Here is a 25,669-nt window from a genome sequence, read left to right on the forward strand (position 1 = left end):
ATTAAGCCCCCATCGCCGACTATGCAACAACTCGACTCTAAATGCAACAATCTCATTTTTAATGTTAATTTAATTAGCAATTGATCCACATCAGTTCATTACATCAAAACAGCATCACTGGAACATCGTGTTTAGCAACATCATCTATAATATAAACATCAGGAACTAATTCATCAAAGATACGGGCGAAAGGACACAATTTCGCACAACATCAGGTCTGTACTGCACTAACTCGCAGTTGCGAGCTAAACAACTTGCAGTGGCGAGTTCAACGGGGCAACTCGCAGTTGCGTACAACATTGCTCGCAGTGGCGAGCTAAAAGGGTTACTCGCAGGTGCGAGTAGGAACGCTCGCAGTTGCGAGCGATGACAGAACAGGGTTCTGTCGGAGCTCTGCAACACATCTCAGCACTCGAATTCTCACTACCCAGCCCTCTAATTCATCACCAATCAGCATCTAAACGTGTTCTATGACTAATTAACATCTGTCTACATCAAACTACATCAAAATTCACCTAATTCTTCCACTTTTAATGATTTTTGACCTAATCCCAATCCCTTAAACCTACAACAATTGATCACTTCTATGAATTAAAACTTGTTAATAATGAGAGTTAGTCTCACCCTTACCTTAGATTATGATTCTGAAATCCAACAGCCGCGTTCTTCGTTCTTTAGGGTTCTCTCTGGTTTTCTCTTCTTTCTCTCTTCTTTCCTCTGTTGTACGCGTTCTAATTTTCTCTCCCAATTACAGACTTTTATTCTTTCCCTAATTGCTCTTCTCACCACAACTTACTCTTTCCCCTAGTAATTTAATTATTTCTACTAATAACAATATTTCTCCCCCACTTAAGAAAATACTTATATTATTAACATATCTTCTACCAATATATATATATACATATATATAATAATTCACATAATATTCTAATAAAAAAAAAAGCCATAAATCGCTTAAATATTAATTATGAAAAAGTGGGCGTTACAACTCTCCCCCACTTAGAATATTTACGTCCTCGTAAACGTACCTTGTTCAAACAACTCTGGGTAAGATTCTCGCATCTTACTCTCCAGCTCCCAAGTCAAACTTTCACCGGCTGCTCCTTCCCAAACAACCTTCACAAGAGGTATCTCCTTGCCTCTAAGCCTCTTCACTTCTCTATCCTCTATTCTCACCGGTAGGGTCTCGATTGTAAGGTTATCCCTTACCTGCACATCATCTCTTGGAATCACATGGGATGGATCCGGCACATACTTCCGAAGTTGCGATACATGAAACACATCATGCAAGTTCGAAAGATGTGGTGGCAAACCCACCCTATAAGCAACCATTCCGACCCTTTCTGAAATCTGATACGGGCCAATAAACCTCGGAGTCAACTTCTTTGACTTCAATGCACGTCCAACACCCGTCACCGGAGTGACTCTCAAAAACACATGGTCTCCTTCTTGAAACTCAAGATCCTTCCTGCGCTTATCATGATAACTTTTCTGTCTATCCTGTGATTCTTTCATCTTTTCTCTGATTAACTTCACCTTCTCAGTAGTCTGTTGGACAATCTCTGGTCCCAATACCACACTCTCACCGGATTCAAACCAACACAACGGAGTTCTGCATCTCCGACCATACAATGCTTCGAAGGGTGCCATTCCAATACTAGCGTGGTAACTGTTGTTGTACGTGAATTCTATCAGGGGTAGATAACTATCCCAAGTTCCACCTTGCTCAAGCACACAAACTCTCAACAAATCTTCCAGCGACTGAATTGTCCTTTCCGATTGTCCATCCGTCTGCGGGTGGTATGCTGAACTTAACTTCAAATTAGTGCCCAAGGCCTCATGCAAACTCTTCCAGAACCTCGATGTAAACCTCGGATCTCTATCCGACACAATGCTTGATGGGACACCATGTAGCTTCACGACATCTCTAACATAAATCTCTGCTAGCTGGGACACAGGAAAAGTAATATTAATCGGAATGAAATGAGCCGACTTCGTCAATCTATCTACGATCACCCAAATTGCATCATTCCCTTTGTTGGTATTCGGCAAACTCGTCACAAAATCCATGGATATACTATCCCATTTCCATTCCGGAATCTCTAGCGGTGTCAATAACCCAGCAGGTTTCTGATGCTCAACTTTTGACTTCTGACAAGTCAAACATGCATACACAAATTGTGCCACATCGCGCTTCAAACCTGACCACCAAAACATTTTCTTCAAATCTTGATACATTTTAGCAGCTCCTGGATGAATACTCAAACTGCTTCTATGGCCTTCCTCAAGGATCATCTTCTTCATCTCATCATTATCAGGAATACAAATTCTTCCTCGAAACCTCAACACTCCTTGGTCATCAACCTTAAAGTCACTGTCTACAGCAGGATCGGTTGCGACCATTAAATCCACCAACTTCACATCTACTTTCTGCGCCTCTCTGATACTATCCAGAAATTCATTGTTGATCTTTAACATCCCCAATTTCACACTCCTTGGCGACATCTCGCAAACCAAACTCAAGTCTCTGAACTGTTCAAGCAATTCCATCTCTTTAACCATCAATGCCGACAAGTGTAAAGTCTTCCTACTCAAGGCATCTGCAACAACATTAGCTTTACCCGGATGATAATTCAAACTAAAGTCATAATCTTTCAACAATTCGAGCCACCTTCGCTGTCTCATATTCAATTCCTTCTGATCAAACAAATACTTCAAGCTCTTGTGATCACTAAACACCTCAAATCTCGAACCATACAAGTAATGTCTCCAAATCTTAAGTGCAAATACAACTGCAGCTAATTCAAGGTCATGAGTAGGGTAGTTTCGTTCATGAGTCCTCAATTGTCTTGATGCATACGCAACCACCTTACCATCTTGCATAAGTACACCTCCCAAACCCAACTTGGACGCATCACAATACACTACAAAAGGTTCATCAGGTTTCGGCAAGATCAAAATCGGAGCCGTCGTCAAACGCTTCTTCAATTCGTTAAAACTGTTCTCGCAATGAATATCCCACACAAAAGTTTTACCTTTACACGTCAACTGCGTTAACGGAAGTGCTAACTTAGAAAATCCTTCAATAAATCGTCGGTAGTAACCCGCTGAACCCAAAAAGCTTCTAATCTCTGTAACTGACTTCGGAGTCTCCCATTGTGATACCGCTTCAACTTTAGATGGATCAACTGCAATACCACTACCAGAAACAACATGGCCAAGAAAACTTACTTCCTTCAACCAGAACTCGCACTTAGACAATTTAGCATACAACTTCTTTTCTTTCAGCACTTGCAAGACAATCTTCAAATGCTCAGCATGTTCTTCCTCTGTCTTAGAATAAATCAGAATATCATCAATGAACACAACCACGAAGCGATCCAAAAATGCATGAAAAATGCGATTCATATACTCCATAAATACACCAGGTGCATTACTAACACCAAAAGGCATCACCTTATATTCATAATGTCCATATCACGTCCTAAAAGCCGTTTTCTGCATATCTTCATCTCTTACTTTAATCTGGTGATAACCCGACCTCAAGTCAATCTTGCTGAACACACGTGCACCCACTAACTGATCCATCAAGTCATCAATTCTTGGAAGTGGATACCTATTCTTTATAGTTACTTTGTTCAACTGTCGATAATCAATACACAACCTCATACTGCCATCTTTCTTCTTAACCAGTAACACTGGAGCTCCCCAAGGTGAAACACTTGGTCTAATAAACTTCTTGTCGAGTAGATCTTCTAACTGTTTCTTCAACTCAGCCAACTCAGAAGCTGACATACGGTAAGGTGGCATAGACACAGGCTTCGTTCCTGGAACAAGATCAATAGAAAATTCAACTTCTCTTTCCGGTGGCACATCAGGAATTTCATCAGGAAAAACTTCAGGGAAATCGCACACTACTTGTAACTTATCGATCACTGCTTGATTCTCCAAAGATAAGGATGCCATCAAGGAAAACATTAGGATTCCATCGCGTTCTAGCTGCTTCAACTGCTTAGTAGACAAAAACTCCGCGCCACTTTCCTCTTCAGCAGAAGAGAAACGCACCGACTTACTAAAACAATTAATGAGAACATGGTTGTACTCTAACCAGTTCATACCAAGAATCACATCCATTCCACTCAAAGGTAGACATACTAAATCAATCTCAAAATCACGATCAAACATAGACAGGGGACAACGTAAACAGACAAGAGAAGTGGTCACCGAACCCTTAGCTGGAGTTTCGACAACCATTTCTCCATTCATATCAGACATAGCAAGGCCCATCTTAGAAACACAATCAAAAGCAACAAAACAATGTGTAGCACCAGTATCAATAATAGCAACTAAAGGAGTATCATTAATGTAGCAAGTACCTCTGATCAAACGATCCTCATTCTCAGTTTGAGTACCAGTCAAAGCAAAAACCTTACCCCTGGCCGGGGCCTTCTTTGGTTCAGTACACTGAGCAGAAATATGTCCTTTCCCACCGCAATTGAAACAAATAGTGTCATCGTGCTTGCATTCTGCAACTGTATGCCCTTTGACACCACAACGGTAGCACCCTCTCGTCCCAGTAGCACCACAAGCATTACTCTTGTGACCTTTTTCTCCACATTTGTAACAAACAATCCCAGCAGGAGTCTCATTCTTCTTAGGCTTCCTCTCATCATTCACTTTATGCTTGCCCTTATCAGCTGGAGTACTATAAGGCTTCCCACGATTCTGTTGCTGCTTACCCCTTCTCTCATTCATAATCTTATAATGAGCCTTCGAATCATCTTCATAGATTCTGCACCTGCTCACCAATGCAGAAAAGTCACGGATCTGTTGGTAACCAATGGCTCGCTTAATATCAGGACGCAAACCATTCTCAAACTTGATACATTTAGAAAACTCAGCATTGTCTCCAGTATAGTGTGGATAGAACTGAGCCAGCTCCACAAACTTTGCCGCATACTCTGTCACCGACATGTTTCCTTGCTTCAGCTCAAGGAACTCGACCTCTTTCCTTCCACGAACATCTTCAGGAAAATACCTGTTTAGGAACTCTCCCTTAAACACAGCCCAAGTAATAGCCGCACCACCTTGCTCTAATTCAGGTAAAAGACCCACCCACCAGTCATCAGCCTCCTCAGATAGCATATGCGTACCAAAACGCACCTTCTGATCATCAGTACATTGCATAACCCTGAACACCCTCTCAATCTCCTTGAGCCATGCCTGTGCTCCATCAGGGTCGTACCTTCCTTTGAAAGTGGGAGGATGATTTCTCAGAAAGGCCTCCAACATCCTTACATCAGCATTAACACCAACACCAGCATTTGGTTGTTGTCCTACAGCTTGGGCTACAGCTTCCAAAGCAGCAGCAATCGCAGCATCATTTCTTCCAGCCATTCTAGTCCTCTTGTAACAGATAAGGTTTGCAGCCTCCAGATCTACTCTTCTTTACTGCACAACACACAACGTTTAGAATAACATAATAATGGTATTCCAATTGCTAAAATAACACAACTTGACTCACTACTTGGCCGGACGGACCGACCTGCTCTGATACCAATTGTAACACCCCGTTTTCCCAACTTAAAAAATTCATTAAAATTATCAGAGTTCATCAACATAACGGAGCATCACATACATCAATACACCATTTAACAACAATATAATAATGGGAAAATACTATTTATTTAAGCAACCTGTCTTTATAAAATTCAATAATCAAATGCAGCGGAAATTTAGTTCGCAACGTCACATAAAATCTTGGCATAAAAGGCCACAACTTAACATCTCAAATAGTCTTCATAAAATGTTCAACATTTATTAAACAAAATACGTAACAAGGAAAACAATCATCAGACACCCCCATCCCGTTACGTATCAGAGCATCCTAGACGACACGAAGTGAGGAGTCTACTCACGAACACAGCTAGTCTTTATTACCTGCACATTACCCACGGTCGAGGCAACATATACGCAGAAGGGGTGAGATTTCACATTCATTAAAAACAAATAATAATTCATAAAAGATAACCAACAGCATATATCTAACATTAATATCATCATTTAGCCATCATTTAACGAGGTTAAGTAATCCACAACTTCATAGTTATTCGAAGGTAACATATTCATCTTAATTCACTCCATTTACATCATTATAAATAATGGGACAGCAACAACAGCATCAAAATGGCAACATCATCACAATATTCATCATTCATTTTTAGTTATGATGACTCTACAATGCAACAACAACATCAACAACAACTTAGACAACAACAACATGCATGTGGTACCACCAGGGCATTAAGCCCCCATCGCTAAGGTCATATTTGGACCGTCGGGCATTAAGCCCCCATCGCTAAGGTCATAAAAACCTGTCAGGCATTAAGCCCCCATCGCCGACTATGCAACAACTCGACTCTAAATGCAACAATCTCATTTTTAATGTTAATTTAATTAGCAATTGATCCACATCAGTTCATTACATCAAAACAGCATCACTGGAACATCGTGTTTAGCAACATCATCTATAATATAAACATCAGGAACTAATTCATCAAAGATACGGGCGAAAGGACACAATTTCGCACAACATCAGGTCTGTACTGCACTAACTCGCAGTTGCGAGCTAAACAACTTGCAGTGGCGAGTTCAACGGGGCAACTCGCAGTTGCGTACAACATTGCTCGCAGTGGCGAGCTAAAAGGGTTACTCGCAGGTGCGAGTAGGAACGCTCGTAGTTGCGAGCGATGACAGAACAGGGTTCTGTCGGAGCTCTGCAACACATCTCAGCACTCGAATTCTCACTACCCAGCCCTCTAATTCATCACCAATCAGCATCTAAACGTGTTCTATGACTAATTAACATCTGTCTACATCAAACTACATCAAAATTCACCTAATTCTTCCACTTTTAATGATTTTTGACCTAATCCCAATCCCTTAAACCTACAACAATTGATCACTTCTATGAATTAAAACTTGTTAATAATGAGAGTTAGTCTCACCCTTACCTTAGATTATGATTCTGAAATCCAACAGCCGCGTTCTTCGTTCTTTAGGGTTCTCTCTGGTTTTCTCTTCTTTCTCTCTTCTTTCCTCTGTTGTACGCGTTCTAATTTTCTCTCCCAATTACAGACTTTTATTCTTTCCCTAATTGCTCTTCTCACCACAACTTACTCTTTCCCCTAGTAATTTAATTATTTCTACTAATAACAATATTTCTCCCCCACTTAAGAAAATACTTATATTATTAACATATCTTCTACCAATATATATATATACATATATATAATAATTCACATAATATTCTAATAAAAAAAAAAGCCATAAATCGCTTAAATATTAATTATGAAAAAGTGGGCGTTACAACACAACTCTGCACTCTTTTGTCTCCACCACGTGGAACCCTAATTGGTCTACCTCCCCTGTTCGGATTGTTTCTGTTGTTGTTGATGTGGTCGTCAACCTTAGCTGTCAACACCGCCATCTGATATGACAGAGCTTTGATGGTCATGGTAAGAGTCGCGGTTATGCCAGTAAACTCTGCCCTCGTCATCAGTTCTAAAAGTGACAAAGAAGGACTTGCACATACATGGTAAGAGTCGCAGTTATGCCAGTAAACTCTGCCCTCGTCATCAGTTCTAAAAGTGACAAAGAAGGACTTGCGCATACACTATGTACCTGAGTAAATTAAGAGGTGTCATCTAGGAGACCAATATGTTTAGTTCGGCGTAAAATTCCATAAGGACTACGGCACAGCTCTGCACTATTTTGTCTCCACCACGTGGAACCCTAATTGGTCTACCTCCCCTGTTCGGATTATTTCTGTTGTTGTTGTTCATGTGGTCGTCAACCTTAGCTGTCAACGCCGCCATCTGATCTGACAGAGCTTGATGGTCGCGGTAAGAGTCTCGCCATCAGTTGATCTTCCATGGTTGATCACGTTAGGAAAAGAACAGGAGAAACCTGCTATGATATCAACTGACCCAGTAAGGAAGCGTAGGCTAGCAAGCGCTAAACCTAAAATGATAAGAAACAAATGATAAGAAACAAATTTGTAAGCGACAAACTTGTGAAAACAGGGTTCCGAAATCTACTAGAAATTGAGAAAACTCTCTAAAATATTTAAATATTATTGAATTAATAAAAGTTTCTCTTAGCTACAACTATTAAGCTTAAATAGAAAAATAACAAAACCCTAATGGATCGAAAATAACAAACTGAAATAAAAATAAACAAATAATAAAATTGGGATGAAATAATAAAATACTAATACTAATGAAACCCTCCTCGATCTTTGTTCTCTAAGCCTTTAGGCTTCTTTGACCTTGGTCATCCCCTGGATTAATTTCGCCTTAAAATATACTAAAGGGAATGAATAACAATAGATTTTTTTTCCTTCAAAATAATAGACATTAGACCCATTCTCTCAAAAAAAAAAAAAGAGACATCAGACCCATTAGTTAGGTTGTCCATGCTTGTACTCTAGGTTAATCTAACTACTGATTTCGTATCAGAAACTTTATGAAATTCATGGTCCCAAAAATGGGAATGTCTCTCACTAATAAGGAGTGACATTCATGTGATTTAGTATTTAAGATATGAAGGTATACTTATGGGTTAAGACATTTATTAACATTTTTATGAAAATGATCCTTATGTATGAAATGAGGTTTTAAATTGCTACCGGTTGAAAAGAGACTGGTTTACGTCAAATGTGTAATTACAATATTAATAGCTATTCTATATAAATAAAGAAATATCAAGATCTATTGGGCTTGCTTAACAAACCACATATTAATAAAAGTAATTACTAATATTACTATTTACAGTCTACAATATTTACAATACACCCCAACAAACTAAGGAATAGATATCTATCATTATCAACTTGCAAGACAATTCTAGTGACATAGCTTTAAATTCTACCTCAGCGCTTAATTGAGTAGCTACACTTTACTTCTTACTCCAAACAAAACAATTCCCACACAAGGAGGTTCAATAGCCCAAAGTAACATCTTCTATCAGTCAACAAACCTACTTAATAAGCATCAGTGTAAGCCTCCATAGTTAGGTTTCCACGTTTTTTAAGCAATAGTCCTATCCTTGAAGATCAAGCACATGTTTGCATCCAAATTTTTTTGTATAACTGGAATAATAAAAAAGATTATCCATTGATTTCGCTCAATGAAAACACTCATAAGTTTGCGTCCAAGCTTGTCTGTTTCCTGGAACAGATCAAGCACACACTTTCTCTGAGAGATAAAAAAATTCCTTTATTTGAGTACTCTACCTCTATTCCCAAGAGATACTTGAGTCGTTAAAGGTCCTTAATTTCAAACTCCGCTTATAACTTCTCTTTGAGTTGTTGTCTAAAAAAAATCTTCTATAAAAATAATATCATCAACATAAACAAGAAGTACAATAAATTTTCCTCCTTGTGAACGTTTGAAGAAAATAGTGTGATCTCTTTAGCTTTGTTTATAACCCAAGCACACCTTTGCCTTTGAATCTTCCAAACCATGTTCCTAAGGATTTCTTTAGACCATACAAGGCCTTCTTCAATCAATAAGCCTTGTTGGTTCCACCTCTGAAACCAAATCCGGATGAAATCTCCATACACACGTCTTCCTCTACATCTCCAAGAAATAACACATTTTTAACATCAAAGAAACACCATACACACAACAAAACACCATAAAAGACACTCATACACACAACACTTAGCCATACCCTACCGTCAACACTCATGAGGACAACACCCACCAAATAAACATCACCACCTAAAAACAGACTCCTTCACGAAAACACCTCCACCTAATATCTTTTTTAATATCTTTAATTACATATTAGAAAAAATATGAAAATTTAATATTTTGAAAATACTCATTGAGACAAATCCAACATCTTATATGATATTTTTTATCTTTATATATTAGTAGAAAAATATGATCAAAGTATGTTAAGTCAATAGTGCACATTATCAAATAGATCATCTAGCATGCAATGAAGGAAATATCTCATATGTCTTAGTCTTACTATGAGTTTCCACACATAAGAAAATTAACTAATCAACTACCGTGCCACACTCTAATTGGACGTGCCATAAATAATGCAGCAATTTAGTCAATATTCAATACTATATTACTTCTCTAATCTCATGCCAGTTTTAATAACATGTATTTATATTATGAAGGATTTGTATGGTCCTTAATTTTAGGGTCAATTTAAATAATTTATTAAGCCACGTGCTTTTTATTTTATCATTTTATGTAAAACTATTAGATTTAGATGTTCATTTCACATCTAGCCATGTTGACCTAACGAAGCCTTGAGTTTTGCTTGAGGTATTTATTTCTACAACCACTATAATAATTAGAGAGGGTACACGTTGTCAAACGACCTAGCCTCGATGAGGATATCTTTGATGATATGTTCTCTGCCATAATGCAACTGTTGTTAAGTCAATAGTCAATACTATATTACTTCTCTAATGTGCATATGGATAAGTTAAATAAATCATCATGCGACGTGCTTTTTATTTTATCATTTTTACATAAAAATATTAAGATATTCATTTCACATCTAGCCATGTTGACCTAATGAAGTTTCTTGGGTTTTGCTTGAGGTATATATTTCTTTTTTGAAGACATTGAGGTATATATTTCTACAACCGGTATTCTCCTTTCTCAGTTCATCATAGATAGATAGAACAAAATGAGAAACATTACAAAAGCATCATGCTTCATTCTCTTCTTTTCTATAGTATCACTTCATGTCCAATGTCGTTTTCTTCCCAATAAATTGATTTCCAATGGAGTTGATGATGTTCAAGCAGAAGAAGATTCTTATCTACTTCTTAACATTGATAATGACAAAGGGGTTGTTATTGAATCTTCTTCTAATCCAGAGGAGTATTGTAAACAAATGTATGGGTTTTTGCCATGTTCTAATAACATTCTTGGTCATTTATTTCTGATTTTGGTTTATGAGTACTTGTTGTTCCATGGAGAATCATATTTGGCTGCTGGAGGTGAACAAATCTTCAAGATTCTTGGTCCAGGTGTTTTTGGTGCTAGTGCTTTTGATATTCTTGATGCCCTTCCTGAATCCTTAATTCTTCTTGGTATGCTAGCAGTGCTATACTTTTTTATTTTTATTTAAAATTAAATCTCTTTAGTTGCTTCCTACTTTCAATTTCAAAGCATTTTTTATTACATTTGGTTTTTTTTAGGGGAATTCATCACATATGCGTTATATATACTAGCGAGAAGACGGGCACTCACGTGCCCGCCTTTCCGCTCTTTATTGCGCGTGAAATAATATGAACGATATTTTTTTTTATGAATTTTTAATTTTGATTAAAACTAAAACTATAAATGTTTGTGGCTTTTAAATTATAACAAATCAAACTAATCATGATTATCCATTTCAATGACACCAACAATAAAACAAAAAAAATATAATCTAAATTCTTATTTTTTAACGACACAAAGAACAATCTTTATTATTCCCTAAAAAAACAATCTTTATTATAGAAAAAGTTGTTTAACGATATAATTGTGATAATGAAAAAGTAAGCATAAATATACCCATCTAGTTTGTTACGTTTTTTAAAGGATAAAGGAAAAAATTGGACATATATATACTCATATCGTGGTTGTTATACTTTTATTTTAATATTTGAATTTACTATTATCTATTTGTTATATGTGTTATTTGTATTGAAAATTGATGGTAACTTAGGAAAGAGAAAAAGTCAGCCCAAAAGAGCCGAAACATATTATTTTCTTTATATACAGTATAGATATGCATATTAGCGGTTGACATGCACCGTGTGCCCGTCTATCTGTTTTTTTATTGCGCTAACGTGTGTAAATTATAAATAATTGGTCAAATGCATCTAAAGGTCCTTTAAGTTTTTCGTTTTTCCCAAAGTGATCCTTTAAGTTTCAAAAGTCCCAAACAAGTCCTTTAAGTTTCAAAAGTCTCAAACAAGTCCTTTTAGTTTTTGAATCGTTTCAAACAAGTCATTTTAGAGGATGGTGGTGATAATTCAGATTATAGCAACAAAGAGCATTATCCACCATTTGTCATACCTAAAAAGATGACTAATTTTAAATGGGTGTTAGGACGCAGATTTGGTACTAAAGATGAGTTCAAGGAAGCAATTACCAACTATGTTATCAATAGGACTTGTTTGGAACGATTCAAAAACTAAAAGGACTTGTTTGGGTCTTTTGAAACTTAAAGGACTACTTTGGGAAAAATGAAAAACTTAAAGGACCTTTAGATGCATTTGGCCTAAATAATTTTATTATAAAATTTAGATTTTGTTTAAAATATATTTATAGATGTTTGTGACTTATTGTAACAAATTATGCTTGTCTTTTTTAGTTATAGAACAAGTGTGTAAATTATAAATAATTTTATTGTAAAATTTAGATTTTGATTAAAATATATTTATAGATGTTTGTGACTTATTGTAACAAATTATGCTTGTCTTTTTGGGAGTGGTTATGCTGCATAAGGAAATCCTTATGCACCGTGCATAAATCCCATTTGAAATATAATTGCTTCCTACACCCCCAAGTGAAACCAAACGAAACAAAACGAAACAACACTACAACCGTGGAAATCATCATTTTAGTTCAATGATGATTTCAGAGTGTTGATTTGGTTCAATGACAGTCACAAATGTCCTTATTATAGTATGTTTTGTATAAAATTATGCCAAAACCATTTTGCTGTGGAAATGGTTTCTGTGAGTTGTACTCCAAAACCATTAGAAGTACTTAATGGTTTCCAGCGGGTGAAAAAAACTAAGGACCTAGAGTCATTGCCATCATTCAGTTTTGGACTGACACAATTGGAGGAGGAGGAAAGAAATGGTTTCTGTGAGTTGTACTCCAAAACCATTTTGCTGTGGAAATGGTTTCTGTGTGTTCTACTCCAAAACCATTTTGTTGTGGGAATGGTTTCCAGAAATTTTTGTTGTGGGAATGGTTTCCAGCAATTCATTTTTTGAATTTTCACTACAAATCCATCAAACACTTTTCCAGCAAACAATCATCAGAATCACAAACACACTACAAATTTCAAATTCTTCTATTCTCTTCTATCAATTTCGAATTCTTCTCTTCTATCAATTACGAATTCTTCTCTTCCGTGTCCTTTTTTTTTTAATCTTTGAAGCTAGATCTAGGCATATGTGTTTGGTTTTCAAAATTTTTAAAGGTGAATTTGAGTTTAGAAAGAAAATGGATGTCAGATTCTTGAAAAAAATTTGAAAACGGAGGTTTTTGCTATCTCCGGCGCGGCGCCGCCGCCCTGTTGGGTCGGCAGCCACCGCGCCGGCGCTTGAAGAGGAGGTCGGAGAAGAAACTCTTTTGCAGAGCATCTCTCTCTAAGTTTCAGACTTAGAGAGAGAAAGAGTGTTGGTTTATGACTTTTTTTTTGTTTGAAGTTGTTTTTATACTGCCTTTTCTTATGTGAATCCAATGGTTGTGAAGTGTTTATGCACGGTGCATAAGGAAATGACTTATGCACCATAACTTTTGTCTGTCTTTTTTAGTTATAGAACAATATTGCAAATATAATATAAACTCCTTTTCTTTTCAATGACACCAAAAATATAACATTTATATAAGAAAATTTCTTTAAGAGTATAATTTGAATAATGAAAAATCCAACCCAAAATCTCCTATTTGCTTTATATATTTTTATAATAATATTCTTTATATTGTATTATAAATTTTACATGCTAAATACATTACCTCGTTATATTGTTACTATTCGTACTAAAAATAAAGCTGGTCTCATATTTTACATGTTAAATACATTACTATCTAAATAAAATGATTATGTTTAGATGTATTTATGTAACGTGGATTAAACAATAAATTTAATTGAAGGTTAAAATCAATGGTAGAAGTCAGAAAACTATAAATTAATTCAAGGTTAAAATCAACTGTAGAAGTCAGAAAACTACAAATTTTAACTTCAACTAGAATCAAGTTTACAAACAAAATCAATTATCCTTTAAATCATTCAAAGATGGTAAAATCAAATATACAACGTCTATAATCACTTTCGACCCTCCAAAATTGAAATTGTTTCTCATAAATCAAAGAATACCTCATATGTACCCAAAAAAAAAAGTATACACAAGAAAATTATACGAGTACCAAATTGGAGAGACTCATGACAATGGCATGACATGGCCATGTGCTTATTCCATCTCCTTTGTAGACCGTAGAGGTGATCACATCTAAACCAATTGAAAATAAAACCGCAAATTGAAAACACACAAAAAAAAAAAACAAAAAATGCACAAAACTAAAATTTATTAGGTGTGCTTTTGTATCAACTGTTTCGACCGGATCATATTTTAGATTCATTTTATAAAACAGAACCAAACAAACCCGAACTACAATCATAAATATTAATACTTATTTATTTCATCATTGGTATAATATATTGTGTTAATCTATTATTTTATGGTTACTAATTTTTTAATAATATTTATTAGTTCAATTTAATCTATGTGTTACTATTTCATGTTTTAAACATAATCGATTATTTTCATTCATAGTTGTTAATATTAGTATGTTATATTTTGCATCAAACTTAAGATTTTACTGTCTCTTATAATATTAATTTTAATAGATTTTTCCACAAAATTGTAATTTGGATGTCCAAAAATATATCCAAATTAAACCGCATAAAATTAGGTCGGATTGGAAGTTTTTTTTAATGACAAATGTTAATATGTTGATTGTTAGGTTAGTATTTTATCAATTATAAGGATTTGAACCATGAACCTTTAACACTTTTAATCTCTTAGCTCAACCAAGTGAGCTACACATCACTCTAAATATATCATACACATACACACAAGTTATTTATATTAAGTTATATTAGCAGACTTTATTCTATATGTATAGACACACACACATACACACACTAACTTAATTATGTGTATGCTTGTTATATGTCAGTTACTGGACTTTCAAGTGATAAGGAGAGTGCCCAAGAATATGCTTCCACTGGAGTTGGTTTGTTGGCTGGATCATCCATCCTGCTTCTCACAGTTGTTTGGGGGACCTGTGTTATTGTTGGCAAGCAAAGCTTCAGAAATGACTCCCATTCTTCTAATACCTCAAATTCATCAAGAGGAAGAATAAAACAAGCTTTGACTGGTTTGCTCTTAATTCTATCTCTATATTTAAATCCCTTAATAGTTAAACAATCACATGTTTATATTTATGCACTAATCCAATCATACTATGTAAATATGTCACAACATTATTTTCTAGAGTTTAATTTTGATATAGTGCAAACGTAAAATTTTACACTATCAAGAAATCACATATTTGACTTTATAAGTAGTTACGATTAAAGTCAAATGTTTTAATATATGGCAACTACTATTGATTGAAAGTGTCAAATAACTTTATATTGATGATGCATATGAACTAAATCATATTTCAAACTTGACGTATGTGTAAAACAATTTTACATGCATTCTCAAAACAAACCTATATGCATTTCATACTTGAAGTTTCAAATTATTCAATTAGGATAACCTAGACTCCTTTTTAGTTGTTTGATGTGAATCATTAATGTATACGCTTCTTTATTGGATTTATTATAGGTTATGGTATTACTATGGATGTAGACACTAGAAAGATGGCAAGAATTATGCTTTTCTCTGTTATACCACTCCTTATAATGCAGATTCCTACACTGTTCCACTTCTCTACAACATTACACAATGTGACCTTGATGATTTCTCTCATCATTGCTGTCACTTTTCTCGTATCGTACTTCATTTACCAGGTTCTTCATCCACTTACTCCTATTTGCATATAAGTTAATCCTAAAATTCACTTTGTCTATTTCTCAAATACCATTACAATAGTCCACAAGTGTTTGCTCCATTGGTAAAAATGGTGAAATTGCTAGGTCGGATGCCATGACTAGGGTTCAAACTTCAGCTCTTTGTATGAATTTTTTAGTGGCTATTGCCATTTCGTATAATATTGTAGGGAATCACATTTAAATGCAACTAGTACAATCTCAATCGCAGTGTCAGAAACATTATATGATACCAATCTTGATGTCACAAAATATCGCAGTTGTATACTATTTTATAAAAACTAGTATCAAGCTATACAGTGCAATAATTTGGAATTGAAGATGAAGCATGTCCCTCTCAATTAATTATCCACTTTGGAATAGACTAGTTTGATTCACTTATTGATATTTTTCAATGCCAAATTGCCTTCTTACTTTTATCCAATGAAATGTGCAGATCTTTAAACCTCAGATAGAGAAAACAAGATTAGAATACATTAAGCATGATGATTTAATTTTAAGAATCTTTGAACGTGTTGAAAAGCAAACCCTACAAAAGATCCTAACCGAGGATGGAACTCCTGATGTAGCTGCCATAGATCGGTGAGTCAAATTTCAAGGAACATTTCTCAACATGTTAAAGTATGTTCGGATTAGTTTCTTTGATTCATCCTCTAGCATAAGCACTTGTGATACAGTTTAAGAGAACTTAAAAAAATAACTTATGACATGTTCATATGTATTTTTCAAATTATTTCCAAAAACTATTCTCTAGAGTAGTTTATGAAAATAGCTATCACTTTTTTTTAAGGAGGAAATTGTTATTAATTAAATGACACTAATCACCAATTTCAACTGGCTCTTAGGGAATTTGAACTCATTCTCTTGAGGTTACAAGCTTAAACTCTTACGTGTGAGCTAACATCTCATGGAAAATTTGATTTGATTTTATCTTATATGAAAATAGTTTGATTTTAGTTTATCGTTTGCTATAGAAAAACTTATATATAACCAATTATATGATAAGCGCTATTGGAAAACAATTTCCCTAAATTTTCATGTACATAACCAAAATAGTGTATTTCATCATACAGGCTATACCATGAATTCAGTCAACATGGGAGAGAACACTTATCACCTTCTGATGTAAGAGAGTTATTGCTTGGGAACAATTTAACAAACCCAGATATAAGAGATGAACAAATAACAGACATGTTAAAAGTTTTTGACAAAGATGGTGACCAAATTATAACCAAGGAAGAATTTGTTAATGGCGTAACAGAATACTTTAAGCAAACAAAGCATGCTTTGGATAAACAGTACCTTCCCAAAGAAAATATGAGCAGAATGTATCAGGTATTTATTGTAACTTAAAATGTGACATAATTGATAGACATTATGAATCATATTCTCCTTGCACAATCTACTGCTATTTGAAATAACACAGGATTTTAATCCTTTTCTAAGTAAGCGGATACTTATACCTTGTTTGGATAAACAACTTAATTAAACGCTTATACCATAAGTGTTTATCACATAAGTGTCGATGTATAAGATATTTTCATAAGAAAAGATAAAATAAAATAAAATTATTTTTATGTAAGTTACAAGTTGTTTTCATAAGCTATCTCAAAAAGCATATGGAAATAAGCTGAAAATAGATTGTGGATGTCATAAGTTATTTTCTATAAGGTATCTCAAACAGTCTCACATGTGTTTATGTTAGTAGATAAACTCAAATAACCCAATTCAAACTTATTGTTTTATGAACAGAGTTTTATCAAACCATGGATTGAACACACGAGAAAAGAGCGCGAATTGAAAGAACATCTTATTTCTGGAGTCTTAAGTCATGCTCAGAGTGATAGGGTTGGTAGGCTGCTCAAAGATGATGGTACACCTGATAAAGATGCTATCAAAAGGTTTACATGTTTGCATTTTTACACTACATTATATATGAATTAAATTAAATATTTAATGATCTAGTAATGAAAAAAAAAATCTAAATGTTTTTTATGCATGTTCTCTTGGCAACTATGATGCAATAGGTTCTTTGAGGAAATTGATAGCAATGACGATAAACATGTTTCGAGATCTGAGTTAGAAAATGCAGTAAAGAAGATTAAATTTGGTACGACTGCAGAGGAAGCAGTCACAAAATTCCTTCAAGTTCTTGATGCCAACGGAGACGATGAAATTAGTGAGAATGAATTTGTTGATGGTATAACTGAATTGATAAACTCATATTTTAAACAAGGTGATAGCTCAGAATCTCCTTCTCATCATGAAACTCATCAAGTATTTCCCTTATTCCTTTACTCAAATATCTTGTCATATTCAATTTTTACAAACTGCGTTTTGACACATCAATTTGACAATAAATTGGATAGTTAACGCGGTTTACATATGTGGTTAATTGTGTTGAGTGAATGGTTAATGAATTTAAAAGGTGCAAAAAATTATTGATCATCCACTAAACGTCTTTAATTACGATATTGAGCATCATTAACCACAATTTTCTAGTGTTTACATATATGTAATATCCATTAACTATTCAAATTGTGTTTAAATAAACATGATTTTCAGGTGCACAAATATAAACAACATTCATTAGTCAAGATTTGTGTTATACACCTAAAAATCATGGTTGATGAGATTCAAAATCATGGCTAATTATGCTCAACTGATGGTTAATGAGTTACGACATTTTATTATATCAATTATCCATCCATTGAAAGCAATTAACCATGCATTTGAAATGCATTAACTATGCAAATTATTGTAAAAATAACACGAGTCTTCAATTTTTCTATTATTTTTACCAACGGTTAATGAAATGATTGTGTATTAGACATGGGAAGATGTTGAGAAGGTAATGGAAGAGAAACATACCAAAGGGGTGACTGCATGGTTGGAAGCTATAGCATATGTGGTGTTGGGAATTACTATGTTGTCACTTCTTGCAGAGCCTCTAATAGCAAGTGTTCAAAAATTCTCTGAAGCTGCAGGAATTTCATCATTTTTCATCTCTTTCATTTTAGTCCCTTTGGCTACAAATTTTAGAGAAGCAACCTCAGCAATCAAAGAAGCTAGCCACAAAAAAAGTAGTAATACTTCTCACACAATGTATGAGGTTAGTCATGTTCCTCTCTCAGTCCGCTACAACATATGTGAGATTTAGAGCCCGTTTGTTTTAGATTTTTAAAAAATGGATTTTTCTTTGTATTTTTTAAAATGGATTTTTTTTTAAAAAAAATTACTCAAAAATAGTAAAAGTTATTTCAAACTCATTTGATACAGGTTAAAAAAGAGATTTTGTCATTCACTAACTTAAATATTCATTGTTTGAGATTATACATAGTAAAAATCACATATTTTTTCAAAATGGCATCTTTCAAAAATGATTTTTATGAAAAGCTATTTGAAATAGCTTTTTTTTAGAGATTTTTTCAAAATTTTAGTATCCAAAAAAATTATAACCAAATGATGAAATACTTAGAATGGCATTTTAAGATAAACTATTCAAATTTGATTTTTCATTTGAAGCTTTCCTTGAAAATTTCTTTGTTAAAAAAATTATAACAAAAATACATTACACTGCCAAAATCTATTTTAAAAAAAGCTATAACAAACGGGACCTTAGTAATATTTGAAAAATGTTATTGAGTATACAAATTGTTGCTAAATAGTTTTAGAAACACTTGAAAGTATTTCCAGTACCATTTAAAAAATGATATATGTTTAGTAGTTAATTTGTAGTTAAATCTGCTTGCATAAATATTTCTAGAGAGTAAATAACTAGTGTAGATCAATCACTAATATATTAAGATATTTAAAGATTGCATGAAGCTAAAATTGACTGATGATGAAAATAACAAATACATTATTTATCTGTGGAAATAACTTCTTCACTATTTTATCCTTGGTTTAAATACTCCGAGGATTCCTAAATTATATTATTTGAATATTTTTAAATAGGTTTAATAACTATAAAAAAAATTAAGTTCTTAAAATTATCAATAATTTATAAATAGGTCTTTAAACTAAAATTGTTTTTAATTTCCTAAATTATATTATTTGAATATTTTTAAATAGGTTTAATAACTATAAAAAAAATTAAGTTCTTAAAATTATCAATAATTTATAAATAGGTCTTTAAACTAAAATTGTTTTTAATTGGATCCTTGATTGTTTATAATTTTAGTCTCTACACTTTTAAGTAATTTATATTTGGATCCTTAACCTCTAATCTAATTACAAATCATTTGAAAAAAAAGTTCAAGGACCTAATTACGATTTTCTTTAGTTTAGAGACTTATTTATAAATCCTAAAATAATTTGAAGGTTTCTATAGTTATTAAACATTTAGTCTATGAATAAATACTTATGTAAAGATTTGGGTCAATGCAGATTTATGGAGCAGTGTTTATGAACAACATTCTTGGCTTTGTGGTGATATCTATTCTCATATATATGAGAGATATCACTTGGGAATTTTCAGCTGATGTATTGGTGGTGGCAATTGTTTGTATTGTGATGGGTCTCACTACTAGTTTTCGTTCCACTTTTCCTCTGTGGACATCCTTCCCAACATACCTCTTGTATCTAATATCATTGGTTATGGTTTTTGTTCTTAAAGATGTTCTCAATTACATGTAATGTCCTTAATTTTGATTTCAAGACAAAATGAAATAAAAAACCCTAGATGTGGTTTATTGGATAATATATTGTGTGATCCTTCATAGTCAAAATACTTAATATGAATTCTATCTTTGTTTTTTTTTTTTTTAAACAACAAATTTTATTAAACAACCAGATCTCTGTTCAAGACGAACGGAGACCGGTGAAACTGAGATAGTTGATTCCTTGATTGAAATTAAATTGAGATAAATAATAGAGATTGACACAATATAAGTTAGTTCAATTTGTAAGAATATTTTCAGCTCAAATTCCAAAAAACTTGAGCCCCTTTGTCAGCATTAGTGAGTAATATATAAGTACCTCTAATGCACTTTTCAAGAATATTTTCGAGGTATTTTTAGAGTAACTGAAGCACTGACATTATGACATAATATGATATTGTTATATTTTATGTAGATTGGAGGAAAATAATGTAAATAGGAGAAAAGAAAATTTTCTGAAGATTTGTGTGCAAAGCACGACTGTGCATACTCTTGCTTGTTAGCATTAACCAAGCTTTTTAATAAGCTTTTTAATGCCGTCTAACAAGGGTTCCACTTTGGTGCCATTAATGGCACCAATGGCACCATCCAATTCCATCTCCACCACACACACACATATCACACACACATCCTCACGCGGACCCACACACATCAATGGCCAGGATCTCTGCTATGGCACAAATGACACCATTTCTAAGTCACAGAAGTATTTCCCGTCTAATAACACTTGTTTCAACTTAAATAAAAAGCATATTATAGAACATGGTTATTCATGAGGCCTTTTACAAATATCATGTGGATTATAATAGTGGTCATGATGATAGTTATGTTTTACAAATATTCATAGGTCCCAATATCATTACCTTTGGTGAATGAATTATGGGGATCCAAAAGCTCTAACACAACTACTACTTTAACTTCTGTCATTAAAGTTTAAAATTTACATAAAAGCGCATTACAACTATTCTATCAGAGTTGGAATTATCCAAATACATGAAAAAGTTACTACATGCTTTTCTTCTTCAACCACCACTTTGTAATGTGACAGCTTCAGCCTTCATGTCATAAACAAATAAAATTCATAATCATCAAAACTTGAAGGAAAATGTATTTGACTAGAAAAGTTGACTGTTGTTAATTTTGTTTGGTTTTAAAAGCAGCACATGTTTGTACAATTTTTCCAATATTGAAATGAACAAAAAAAATAAAGAAATATGAATTAATAGATAATTAGTCCCAAGTAAAGAAAAATACAAGAAAATTACATCAATCAAACACCACCTTCCTCCACAAAAAATAGGAGAAAATAAATCTCTAATAGTTTCCATTTCCATTTCCATACATATATATCCCAATACAAACCCACTATATTTTGTCCCTCCTTATTCCACCCCCAAAAAGAAAATCATTGAGAATAATTTTGTTAAAAAAACAAAAACAAAAAGTGTAATCATAAGAAATTATATCTTATAATTCCAAACCAATCCCAAATAATCACCTTAAAAAGGAAAAATTGAAAAAAAGAAATCACCAATCTATATTAAACCAATCCACATGTCAACTTCCTACCCTCCAATTACTCATAACTGTTTGTCATGGGCCCCACATCAACTTTGATAAGGAACACATCACATGTTAGGACCAAGGAACATAATACATAATCCACTTTTTTCTATTTTTTTTCTTTTCTTTTTCTCTTTCCCTTAACTGAGGATTTGCTCCTTGTGCTGATGGAAAGATTGTTGTTGTGGCTGTGATGTTGGTGTTGGAGATTGAAGAGAATGACCATTGTTAATGTTACTATTAACTGAATTTCCCATCTTTTGTATGTTTTGTTGGTGATAGATTTGCCTCAACCTTTCTATTTCCTTCTTTAATGCTTCTTGATGTGCTGATAAATTCAAAAGTATATATCAATATTTTAGAAATAAAATGGGAGATCGAACTAGTGAGACATCTGGGTCATGGTTTAATTGAATCAACCGGTTTACTATAATTGAACTAAAAAAAATAAAAACTACTTAAACCAACTTTGATTCAACCATGGTTCAACTAGTTTATCCTAGTTTAATCTTGGTTTAAACTAAGTTCAATCTGACTACAATACAATTGAGAATGTCGAATTGAACGGTTTTCGTTCGTTCAATTGAACATATTGGTTTGGTTCAGTTTTTAAAATATACATGTACACCCACTATCTCAATATGATCATAAAAAGTTCCTAAAGTGATTTTTTTAACAGCAAAATATATATTTATATATTAAAAAAAATTACAACCCCAATCCAACTACAAAACGATACTTAGGGAAAACACAAACAAAACTCCACCTAGCATGAAGAATTAGTTCCTAAAGTGACTAATTCTCACAGGATCGAATAAAAGAGTTTCAAACTCATTTATTTCAAAAATGTGTTTTTGTAGGGACATTCTCCATATGAAAAATTCCAAATCTAAGTGATTATCAACATCAAAATTATTCATGAAGATCAACAAACAATTCTAGGATATGACTTCATTATTTCACTAAAAATTTGAATTTACTGTGAAAATTATACTAAAAAAATCATATTAGTCTTTAACATTTACCTTTCTAATTAACAAAAATTACTAATTAGTGATATTTTGTGTATAAAGTTTGAAAATTAATCAAGCTTATAAAGATGGAGAAATATATATAATAAATTAGGTATTGTACCATCTTTGAAAAGCTTGTCCTGGGCCAATGCTGCAATCCGTTGCTTTATGGCACTGTTGTCGACAGTAAGAATCATACGTTGATGGTCCAAGAATGCAACTCGTGGTGACAGTGCTGAAACCTCCGTCTTCATTTTCACATTTTTCACAATTAATTCATTTGCATAAATCCAATTCATTTTTACATTTTTCACAATTACTAATTTGCATAAATCCAATTTTACATACAATATGAAAAGAAAAAACAAATAGTTAAACTATTTATTCACCTGTAAAGATGTTACACTCCTTTCAAGCTCAGAAATGTATTGTAACTTTCTCACCCTTGACCTCTGAGCTGATTGCCTATTAGCCAAAATTCTGGTATATATACAAATGATAATAAGCAATTAGATTTGGCATCTACATAATTTCATTTTATACGTATATATTATATAATATAGTATAATAAAGGGCAACCCGGTGCACTAGAGCTCCCGCATATGCAGGGTCCGGGAAGGGGTCCCACCATTTGGTGTATTGTACGCAGCCTTACCCTGTTTTACACAAGAGGCTGTTTCCAGGACTTGAACCCGTGACCTTTCAGTCACATGACAACAACTTTTACCAGTTGCGCCAAGGTTACCCCTCTATATAATATAGTATAATATTTTAGTTTAATTGTTCTTCAATGACAAATTGACAATCATGTGTGTACCCCCTGTGACTTTAAATGTGTTTACCATAAAAGTCAAATATTTACTATGTTATTATAGTTGTGATTGATTGACAAGTGTAAAAACTCTTTATAGTTTCATTCAAATCTTGTTGAGAAAACTTAATACGTACTAAAAATTATTTACAAGTGTTTTCATTCAATTGTTTAAGTTTTCAAAGATAAGTATCTCTAATGTTAAAATTATTTACATTTGATGAATCTTAAACAAATTAATATCCATGGTTTTGATCATTAATTTTATAAATTAAATAATTATCAAAACAATTTTATGGTTTTTTTACTATAACAATTTAGTGTATAAATTGCTTTTGCTTATATATACCATGCATATCTATACTACAATTTTATATCCAGCAAAAACTTTCAATTTATTCTACTCATGAATTTCTCAGTTTTATAATAATTTATTAATTTATCATTGAAAAATGTAACATACAGCAAGCCACGTACCCTCAATTAACAGAGAATTTTTTTCTTCAAGAAAAAACAATGGACATTTTCTTAATTTAAAATTTAACGTGTAAGACTGGGCCATCCATGCAAGAATTTTGTGGCAACTAAATTCTATGAAGACCTTATTTTATTATATGAAATATCATAAATAGAACGTGCATGGGTGGTGGTGATTGGTGAAACCATTTACTATATCATATCATAGATAAAAATAATATTTGTTAAGATTATACTAAGATTACCTTTTGACCCTCTTGGGATCTACAACGGTTTCAGTGCAGGTGATGTTTCCGGAGGAAGATGGCACCGCCGCCGCCGCCTCGTTTTTACATGAGCCGTCGTCATCAACGGCTTCATCCTTAGGCTTCACTTCATGATGAAAATAATGCTCTTGAGGTTGTGTATCCAACACCATTGCCATTGGTTTTTCTTCATTGTTATTGCTATTTTGGTCGGAGGATGGTGACGATGGGTTGGACGTTGATGACAACGGCAAAGGCGGGAAAGATACGCCGGCAACATTGTCAGAGAACATGGATATTAATTGGTCATCATCCAGTCTATCAAATCCTCCACCACCGCCACCACCACTCCTGCAGTCTTCCTCGAGAAATGATGTCTCGAGGAAGGCAATAGAGTCACTGGCAGACCGCCTGTGAGCCCCACGCCTTATCGAGGAGAAGTCGAGGAATTCGTCTATCCATGATGGTAATTGTTGTGATGGTGGTGATTGTTGATGGTCAGAAGTATTATTCTGGGTGGTGGTTGTGGTCGTGGTGGTGGAGGTGATGTTTGACATTGTGGATGATGTTGATGATACCCTTTGGTGAGGAAAATATGGCCAATTTTGGGGTATGGTACTTGGTATTTTAGGAGGTAACTGTGCCATTAATCCCAATGAGTATGTGTGAACCCCAAATATAGAGGAAGTTTAACCGAAATTTTTGGTTTGTGTAGTGTTATGTATCTTATAAGTGTTTGTGTTTTTGAGAAAAAATAGATAAAGAAAAGAGAGAGAAATCTCAACAACCTAACCAACACACAAACAACCGCAAATCTTTACTTCAAAATCTTGTTCTCTCGGGCTTCTAAAAGTAGTGGGAGACAAGAGAGAGGAGTATATTAAAGAGATATGATGAGAGGCAATAACACCTGCACCATATTGTGTCATGTACAATACACAATTATGATGATGATATGTTTTTCTTTACCCTCTATTTTTTTTTCTTAGATTATGGTATATGTGTGTAATGTAATAT

General features: G+C 33.7%; 2 protein-coding genes and 1 pseudogene across 2 annotated transcripts; 1 reads left to right on the forward strand and 2 right to left on the reverse strand.

Annotated features, from left to right (window-relative positions):
- Positions 1 to 2,554: 2,554 nt before the first annotated feature.
- LOC146949647 (uncharacterized) lies at positions 2,555 to 7,128 on the reverse strand (annotated as a pseudogene).
- A 3,565-nt stretch (positions 7,129 to 10,693) lies between these two features.
- LOC146949648 (sodium/calcium exchanger NCL-like) lies at positions 10,694 to 20,584 on the forward strand. The gene is made up of 9 exons (XM_085745593.1): positions 10,694 to 11,128; positions 15,003 to 15,203; positions 15,659 to 15,843; positions 16,319 to 16,464; positions 16,956 to 17,217; positions 17,635 to 17,783; positions 17,910 to 18,159; positions 18,713 to 18,994; positions 20,272 to 20,584. The coding sequence occupies exons 1-9, from the start codon at positions 10,720 to 10,722 to the stop codon at positions 20,518 to 20,520; spliced, it is 2,133 nt and encodes a 710-aa protein (XP_085601719.1). The 5' UTR covers positions 10,694 to 10,719; the 3' UTR covers positions 20,521 to 20,584.
- A 1,164-nt stretch (positions 20,585 to 21,748) lies between these two features.
- On the reverse strand, positions 21,749 to 25,669 carry LOC146949649 (basic leucine zipper 19-like). The gene is made up of 4 exons (XM_085745594.1): positions 24,653 to 25,669; positions 23,509 to 23,599; positions 23,241 to 23,367; positions 21,749 to 22,434 (listed from the first exon to the last, which is right to left on the reverse strand). The coding sequence occupies exons 1-4, from the start codon at positions 25,297 to 25,299 to the stop codon at positions 22,247 to 22,249; spliced, it is 1,053 nt and encodes a 350-aa protein (XP_085601720.1). The 5' UTR covers positions 25,300 to 25,669; the 3' UTR covers positions 21,749 to 22,246.

This window comes from Medicago sativa, chromosome 2 (assembly GCF_051527215.1).
Source record: "Medicago sativa cultivar Bolivia chromosome 2, Bolivia_mono, whole genome shotgun sequence".
NCBI lineage: Eukaryota > Viridiplantae > Streptophyta > Magnoliopsida > Fabales > Fabaceae > Medicago > Medicago sativa.